The sequence below is a fragment of the Coenobita brevimanus genome, unplaced genomic scaffold, assembly GCF_032717465.1.
Source record: "Coenobita brevimanus isolate Jiangsu-jjx unplaced genomic scaffold, ASM3271746v2 jjx.HiC_scaffold_2762, whole genome shotgun sequence".
In the NCBI taxonomy this organism is placed as follows: Eukaryota; Metazoa; Arthropoda; class Malacostraca; order Decapoda; family Coenobitidae; genus Coenobita; species Coenobita brevimanus.
Window position 1 is genome coordinate 267,340 of NW_027643722.1, and position 8,324 is coordinate 275,663.

Below are 8,324 nucleotides of genomic sequence, written 5' to 3' on the forward strand. Positions count from 1 at the left end.
CGGGGGGGGGGGTGTATTTATTGCTTCCTTTACTATTTCTTTTCTTTTAGGGCATTTCATAGCCATAGTGCGGTGGTCTCCTTCGCAGTTAATACACTTTTTGAAGTTGGAGTTGCATTTCTTCCAAGTGTGATCAAGACTGGATCATTCAGAACAGATTTTAAAATCTTTGGGTTTAGGACATTCGTTGATGTTATGTGTGTCCATTTCATAGCACTTCATACACATTATGATATGTAGATATTTCTCAGCCTGGATCTGATTTTTGCTGATGCACAGATGGAACAATTTCAGCCCTTCTATTGCTTTTTCTGCCATCTTGATATCATCAAATTCTATTTTCATAGTGTTTCTGTTTCCAAATTTGGTTATTTTGGTGATTTTGGCCCAAGAGTTTTCTTTAATGACTTCATGTACAATCTCCTCTTCACTGTGGCAGTAGATGATGTCATCTACTTTGGTGCATATAATGCTCCTTTTGGCTTTTAGGTCAGGAGGGAGGATTGGGGTGAAGCCATTGTCCTGTAAAGATGTTTTCAGAGGATGAGACAGGAGCTTATTAGTGTCATCTTCTGTGGCTGTAGTTGCGGTGATGAATTCTTTTGAATCATGGAGTCCTGTTATTTTTATGTTGTGAGGAGCAACTATTTCAAGCAATTTCAGTTTAACTTGATTTTCTTGGGGATTACTGTGTTTGATTTAAGTTTACCCATTTTTCAACATGGGGAAAAAATCCTGAGAGGCCACTAACAGGCCGCCTAGTTGGTCCAATCTACCTGTGATCTGGGGCTTGTAACCTAAACTCCCCCCCTCTAAAGGGAGTGACCACTTGCAAAGTCAAAGGAGTACCCCTGATCCCTAACCCTATTAAAGAAAATACCCATTCCAGTGCTTCCTATAACCATCCCAGAACGGGGTCCCCTCGTGCCACTGGCCTCGGGGTTCGGCTTCGTACCACACCAGAGCCTCTACTGGGCGAGCCTAACAGGACCAAAGTAAAATCTAAGAAATAAAGGTAGTCTTAAGTAGTAAAAAAGATTTTCAGCCAAGGTGAGCGAGCTGACAGACTTGCAGAATGATGGGAAAGTCGTAATCGGTAAGGTGCTGGGAAAAGCAGCAGTGAAAGTCTTAGCTTGCGCTATCCACGTTTTACTATGAGCGCCGAGTCTACGCAGAGCGGGAGCGAGCAGGAGACATCTTACCGCTGCGGCTGCCGGGAAGAGAATACTGGGCGAGCCTAAAAGGACCAAAGTCTATCTTGGGAATTCTGAGTCTGTCTCAGCTAGAGAACAGGGGTGAGGAATGATCCACGGGCTTGGATGATCAACATCGGCGTGAATTGGTAAGGGGAGGGTTGGATTTGACACTGCAGTACTGCTTTCCTATTTAATTTGCCTGTGAGACAGTTGGACTGTCGTATTCTGCTGGATCGCGTGCCCTCCAATCAGGAAGCAGATCCGGCGCCATCCAATCAGAGCGCAGTGAGGTGTCAGAAACTGGTTAGTGGAAGATCGGAGGCCTCTTCTGGGAGATGTGCACGGTGCGAGAGCTTGAGGCAGAATGACATGATATGACATCGACATGGGCACCGCCGCACATGTTTGTTTGTTTGTTGAAGATTTTCCCTTCGTTGAAGTGGAAGGGGCCGGGCCATATGTTAGCCCAGTCAGTGATTTAAGCAGAGACAAGTAAGTGATGAAGACTGCAGGAGCAGTCTCTTGAGTTTAAAAACTATATGCACATATATACACACATGTATATAAATATGCATATGCACACATGCTCGCACGCACACTCGCACAGACACACACACACATACATACCCTGCATATCAGTGGATATGCACGTTAGGTGGGAGGAGGTGCAGAGCGCACCACCTCAGTCAATGCTGAGAGCGGGGCCGTGGCTACAACGTAGGCTGCAGCATTACGTAAAGAGTTTATGGATCTGGCTGCTTCGTGAGTTCTGGGAGTGTCTGGGTTAGGAAGAGGTCGTTTCCTGATGAGGGATGTGGCTGGGCATCTGAGAAGATAGTGCAGGAGGGGATAAAGTGGAGCCTCCTGGCAGTGTTCACATGCAGGTTCGGGGGTTTCGTCATCTGGAACCATTTCATCGTAGCATTTATAGCCCAGGCGAAGGCGGCGCAGACGATTGAGCATCGTAAGGTTGGATCTAGTTGTGATTGGCGGTGGTTTGTAGCGTGTGGCAAGTGAGTACCATCTAGCCGAGGGGGAACCCAGTTCAACATATAGGCGGTGGTCTTCTTTATTTAATCTGGCTGCCCTGGTCTTAATGGCATGCTTGACTTGGCACAGGCTCGTGGAGATTACAAAATCAATGCTGGGGTTTTCTAGGGCTTGTTTTGCTATTCGATCTGCCTTTTCGTTGCCTGCAATGCCTACGTGACTAGGGATCCAATTTATGGTAACCGATCCCACAGCATTGCGGATAGCTTGGTTGGTGGTGAGAATGTTGTATATTAGGTGAATGTTGTCCTTGTGAGCGTTTTGGCGAAGGGTGTGAATGGCCGAAGCCAAGTCTGTGTGTATGATAGTGGGAGTTGTTGGACTGTGTCCAGTCGCCGCACAGACGTTGTTGTTGTTGTTGAAATATTCTCCCCACAACGTGGTGGGGAACGGGCAAACATGCGAGCCCGTCAGGGAAAATGCAGAAAACAGCTCCAATGAAGGGGCAAAGCGCGGACGGCAGCCTGGCAGACAGGGCAAGGGCGGCAGAGGAAGGGAAGGAGGCGATGGTGGCGAGGCAACAGCCCGATGATCGACGAGGCGAGGGGGGAGAGAGCGGTAGCTTGCACGGCGCCGATAGAAGGGGCGCCGGCATGCTCAGGTGGAAATCCCCAAACGACTCGGCTCAATGTTTACAGAGGGCAGAGAGGGACGAGAGCATGGTAGACTAAACGGCGCCGATGGTGAGGGCGCCGAAGCTCTGATAGAAGCGTTCCGAACTCTGCCCTCAACCCCCATTCACTCGCTTCAGCTCTCCACAGCAGCAGGTGGAAGAGTAGAGGGAAGGCCCAGTCCAGGTGATACAAGGGCACAACCCCGGTCAAGGTAGTGGTGGAGGGAGGGTGGTCGGCCATGGAAAGGGCGGACGAGCCTCAACCTCCTGGTGGGCTGACCAGGGCACTCCCGTAGGTGGAGAGGACAGACCCGTCCTTCAGCTGAAACGGCTGCTGTGGAGAGCTGGTCCCGCCGGGAATAGCGGTGGAGGTGTTGCCTCGGCGAGAGGTGGGCTACGAGTGGCCGCACTTCACTTCACTTCGTCATAGAAAAGTGGGGGGAAAGAAGAGGGAGAGATTGGAAGAGATTAAGTGGGGAAATATGAAAGACAGTCGGAGGTATAAAGATTGGAGGCCGTCCCCATTGCTGTGGCTTAGTTTTTATTTTTTGTGTATGCTGTGTTCCTGTTGGTCCTATACAGCGGTCACTCTGTGTATGTGCAGACAAGGGTAGATATATCGATGAAGGTGAAGAGCCATAGTTTGTACCCCCGGCGCTACTAAGGGTGGTGCCTGTCTCTGTGGCATTGGTGGGTTCTGCTGTCTTGGTGGGTTGCTGCTCTTTATTTCAAAGGCTCTATAGTCATGGAAAGGAGGAGTTTTAGTATTAGAGAAAATGGGGGGGAAGGATAGAAATTATCTTTCCTCCCCATGGCATTCACCAGGGTGCACGAGGCATAGGCTGTGCATGGGCAATGTCTATTCCCAACCCACTCCACGTTCACGACCCCGCCATCAGATGTGACAGCTCCTTACATTTTGGTTTCAGGAGCTAGCACAACGGACGACAGAGTGCATTCACTCAGGAGTGGGCAGGGAATGAGTGTGCAGTGCAACTGTCTCCTGACAGTAGTGGTGGTCTGGTGCGGTCAGTTCAAGGTCGGCAGGTGTATGGGATATAGGGTAACGTGGCCTTTCGCTTCGTTGCTGCCGTTTGTATTATTAGTTATTATATATAATGAGAGGGGTTGTCGTTAGAGGGACGTATAAATTGGGTTTGGTGGTGGTCTATTTCTGTTTAAGAGGGAGCTGGGGAACCAATTATGCATCCTCCCGTATTCTTTGTTGGTGATGTCCTCGTAATTTGGGTCTCTGGTCTCTTCTAGTTTTTGCCAGATTTTTCCTGCCCTCTTGTGCATCCGGATGTTTAGTGCAGCTATTTTGTGCATGCTGTGTAATTGTTCTGTGATATAGTTGAAGGGGTGATGGTCGTTTTCGACAAATCTCAGAGCTTTGTTTAATACTCTTTGTAGTTTTAGTTTTTGGGTGTTTGATATAGTGTTCAGTGGCACAGGAGGGTATTCTAGGAAAGGGAGAATGTAGGCTTTAACGAGGTGGCTTTTTATTTTTCTATTTAGCGTTTTAAAACGGTAGAGGGTGGACAGTGCTGCCTTCCCCTTGCATATTCGTTCCCTTACATGTTTTGTGATCCCGGCCTGAGTTATTGTGAGGCCTAACAGGCTTCCCTCATTGCTTGTGTTTAGTAGCTCACCATCCACAATGATTTCTTCCATGTATTTTTGTGCTAATGGAATTATTTTAAATTTCTGTTGGTTAGTCCTGATCTTCCATCGTTTCTCATAATCACTGATTCTGGTGATTTCTCTGGCTACTGTGCTGGCCATCATGAGTTTGGACCGTCCTTGGTAAGTCACTATTTGAGTCACATCGTCAGCATACATTATGTCTAGGCAGTCTGGAGGTGGGGGGGGGGTGTCTCTAGTGTAAAGAATGTATAGGGTGGGGGAGAGGACGCTCCCTTGTTCCACCCCACTGTCGAGCTGTACAACGTCGCCTAACTGGTCCTTGTGTCTAATTCTCTCGGTGCGGTCAGTCACAAAGTCGCATAAAAACTTCTCGAGGATGGTAGGGAGTTCATCACTTGGTGACGACGCCCAGCCAGAAGCACGCGTGTCTCGACCGCTCGCTCGCTCAGCTCTCACTCTGTGACTCCCTGCCTTATCAGCTGCTAACGACTTTGTCGGCATGTGCTACCCGCCCACTTATCACCTCATTTCATAAACTTCACCCATTCATCACCTCATTAATAAAATTCACTCACATCATTCCTCCTACCTCTTTTCCTGTCTTCTTCTAATTTCTCTTTTATTACTAACCCCTGCTCTTTTGTGAATTCGGAGATACTTCCGGGACCCCCCCACTACCTTGTTGGGGCCACGGCCATAACAGTAGTCGGGGGTCCAGGAGATATAGCCGTGCACCTGAGAGACTCGGCCTTTTTTGTTCTCCTACTTCCTTCCCATCTTGCTGGTGATAGATTGGCTAGGACTTCGGTCCTAACAATCTGGAACCACCCTGCTCTCACAACAAGTTTAGTGATCAGGGTAACGGCGCCAACACCTCATCCTGCACACCCATTGCACCCCGGGATCTGTGCAAAAGTGTGGTGATTGGTTTCTTCCCCCTCTTTTATTAACGTCATGCGCTACACTCTCCCCCTCCCTCCCCCTTGATTAATGATGGCTTTCTCAGTTAAGTTTAAATGTACCCTCCCCTCCCTGCCTTCAGACCCTGGTCAGACCTTTTTTTGCATCACTGAAACTCCCTTTGTTAACCTTTTTTCTAGTGCAAAAGATAAAATCATTAAGATCACTTTGGCCTCTCAGACTCATCTAGATTCATACCTCTCCCCCAGTAACCTGCCCAAATACTCCCAGGCTGGATATGAACTGATCTCAACTCCTGAGCTAAAAGCTGCCTGTACAATAATTGCCCGTAATGTTACCAAATATGTTCTCAGACACACCGATGATGACCTCATGACTGAACTGTCCCTGAAAAACGACATTCACGCCACCCACATTGTTCGCTTTGACAATTCAAATAACATCAAGATTCTCTGTGCTTCACCTCAAGAGGTACAGAAACTTCATTCACACGGTGTCAAAGCGTTCAACACAATCATCCCACCCAGCAACCTTAGACTCGAACAGTGGTTTGATCTTGCTCAATGCTTTAAATGTTACCAATATGGGCATCCAACTAAATCATGCAAAAAACTCAAATATGTTCAAAGTGCTCTGCCCAAGGTCACTTCCATACAAACTGCACTAGCACTACTACTAAATGTATCAATTGTGGCGAAGGACACATTGCAATCGCCGGAAACTGTCCTATTAGAAAAAATCTGCTAAAGGACTTAAGGGCTAACTGCCAGCCTGCACAGCATAACCCGCCTCAATCATACACAGCACCCCAACAAACTTCATCCACCATGTCATATGCCCAAGCCACTCAGAACTCACAGCCCCCAACCCAAGCATCCACCACTCATCCAACACCCCCAACACCACCCCTCCCAATCCATCTTCCATTTCACCCTTCCCCCCCAACGTTACCGCAGTTGTCATGTCCGCCCTAGCCCAAGCTCTGTACTCTGATGTGCCCTTTGCATCCCTTATCAATGATGCTCTAGCCGCCAACAATATGTCCACCATTGTCATCCCCCCTTCATGGCACACAGCCAAGAAATCGCCCCACATCTTCACCCCCCCTTCACAGCAAACTGGCAACACCTCAGTCCCTCCTACCTCACCCCCTCCCATCCCCTCCACCTCTCATTCGTCATCTCCATGCACTTCCAACCCACCCACCACACCCACTCACCCTAAACCTCATCCCACTCCTGCATCCTCAAATCAACTCCCATCTTCCCCCCCTCACCATCCCTCCCCTCCTGCTGATTCACGTCATCCTAACCAAACCACCCAGCCCCCAACCCCATCTCCCTCCACCAGCACAACCCCCAACCAACCAAACCCCAAGCCCCCCCCCCCACCCCAACCACCCCCCTCACCTGCGATCGAGATCGCAGTGCCTCTTGCAAACGCAAGGCGGCTGACTCTCCCGAATCCCCCTCCTCCCTCCCCCCTTCAGTTCACACACATCAATCACGCTCCAGAAAACGCAGTGCCCCCACTCCCAAAAAGAGAACCCCATCCTTCTCCCCTGCCTCACCCACAAATACCACATACATAGCCCATTCAGATTCAGTTCAACACGATCACCATCATGCTTAAAATCATCCAGTTTAACATTAGACACTATTACGCAAACAGGCACCTACTTACTCAACTCATTCACGAACACGACCCAGACATAATATTACTCAACAGCACTTGCACCAACACCACCAGAAAAATCAAACACTATGGCTACACTACACTTCAAACCGACGAGGGTCCACACGACGGAGTTGCTATCATGATTAAAGGCACCATTAAACACGACTTCATCACAACATGGACACACAGGCACTTCCTAGCAGTTAAAACACACACTACTCTTGGCCCCCTCATAGTCTCCACCACATACACCAGACCCAACACTGGCATCCCCTTCACAGACATAAACAGACTCTTCAACAACACTGCACCAACACTATTCATTTCAGACCTAAATGCACAACACGGGACATTCCAACACAGCACAACCAACAATCATGGACGACAAATGTTCACCATATACCAACACAAAAGATTAAATTTCCTAGGACCTGATTTCCTCACTACATTTACACCTAGGGGATCAGGCAAGCCAGACCTCATCACCAATAGATCATTTAACATCTTTCATCACCACATCACAACCACACAATGCGCATTAAATTTAAAAATAATTACTCAGACTTTTTCCAGCTTCATGCATGTGTACCTCAGGGCTCCGTCCTCGCACCCACCCTCTACACAAATGACATCCCCACCCCACTACATGACGATTCACTCACCATCCAATACGCAGACGACATTACTCAACTTGTACGATCAACGACAATTGACGGAATTACCAACAAAGCGAGCATAGAGCTGGACCGAATTGCACGATGGCAGCAGAAGTGGCGGATTCAAGCGAATCCCTTGAAATGCACAGTAACATATTTTCGTATTAAATCAGCCAACCCCCGCCCACTTTTTCTAAATTCGCGTGATCCCGATCGCGTTCCCATTCCTATTAGGAATACTTGCACCGTACTTGGTCTTACATACGACAAAAACTTCAAATTTCATCATCACATACGAGGTAAGGCAGGCGTGGCTGGCACTGCACTAACACAAATATACCGGTTCCGTAGTGCAGCATCTTCAACTAAATTTCATCTGTATAAAGCACTGATCAGACCACTGCTCACGTATTCACCGTTAAGTCTATCTCTTTCGGCCAAAAGCAACATTCTAAATTTACAGAGAGTTCAAAACAAAGCCATACGTTGGGCACTGAGCATACGGTGGGATGATTTTGTCACCAACATACACTCTCATGAACGCGCCAACATTCCACCCATCAA

General features: G+C 48.3%; 1 protein-coding gene across 1 annotated transcript; it reads right to left on the minus strand.

Annotated features, from left to right (window-relative positions):
* Positions 1 to 1,847: 1,847 nt before the first annotated feature.
* On the minus strand, positions 1,848 to 5,007 carry LOC145390044 (uncharacterized). The gene is made up of 2 exons (XM_080265123.1): positions 4,794 to 5,007; positions 1,848 to 2,539 (listed from the first exon to the last, which is right to left on the minus strand). Exons 1-2 carry the CDS (start codon positions 5,005 to 5,007, stop codon positions 1,848 to 1,850), a joined length of 906 nt encoding a protein of 301 aa, XP_080121249.1.
* Between the last annotated feature and the right edge of the window lie 3,317 nt (positions 5,008 to 8,324).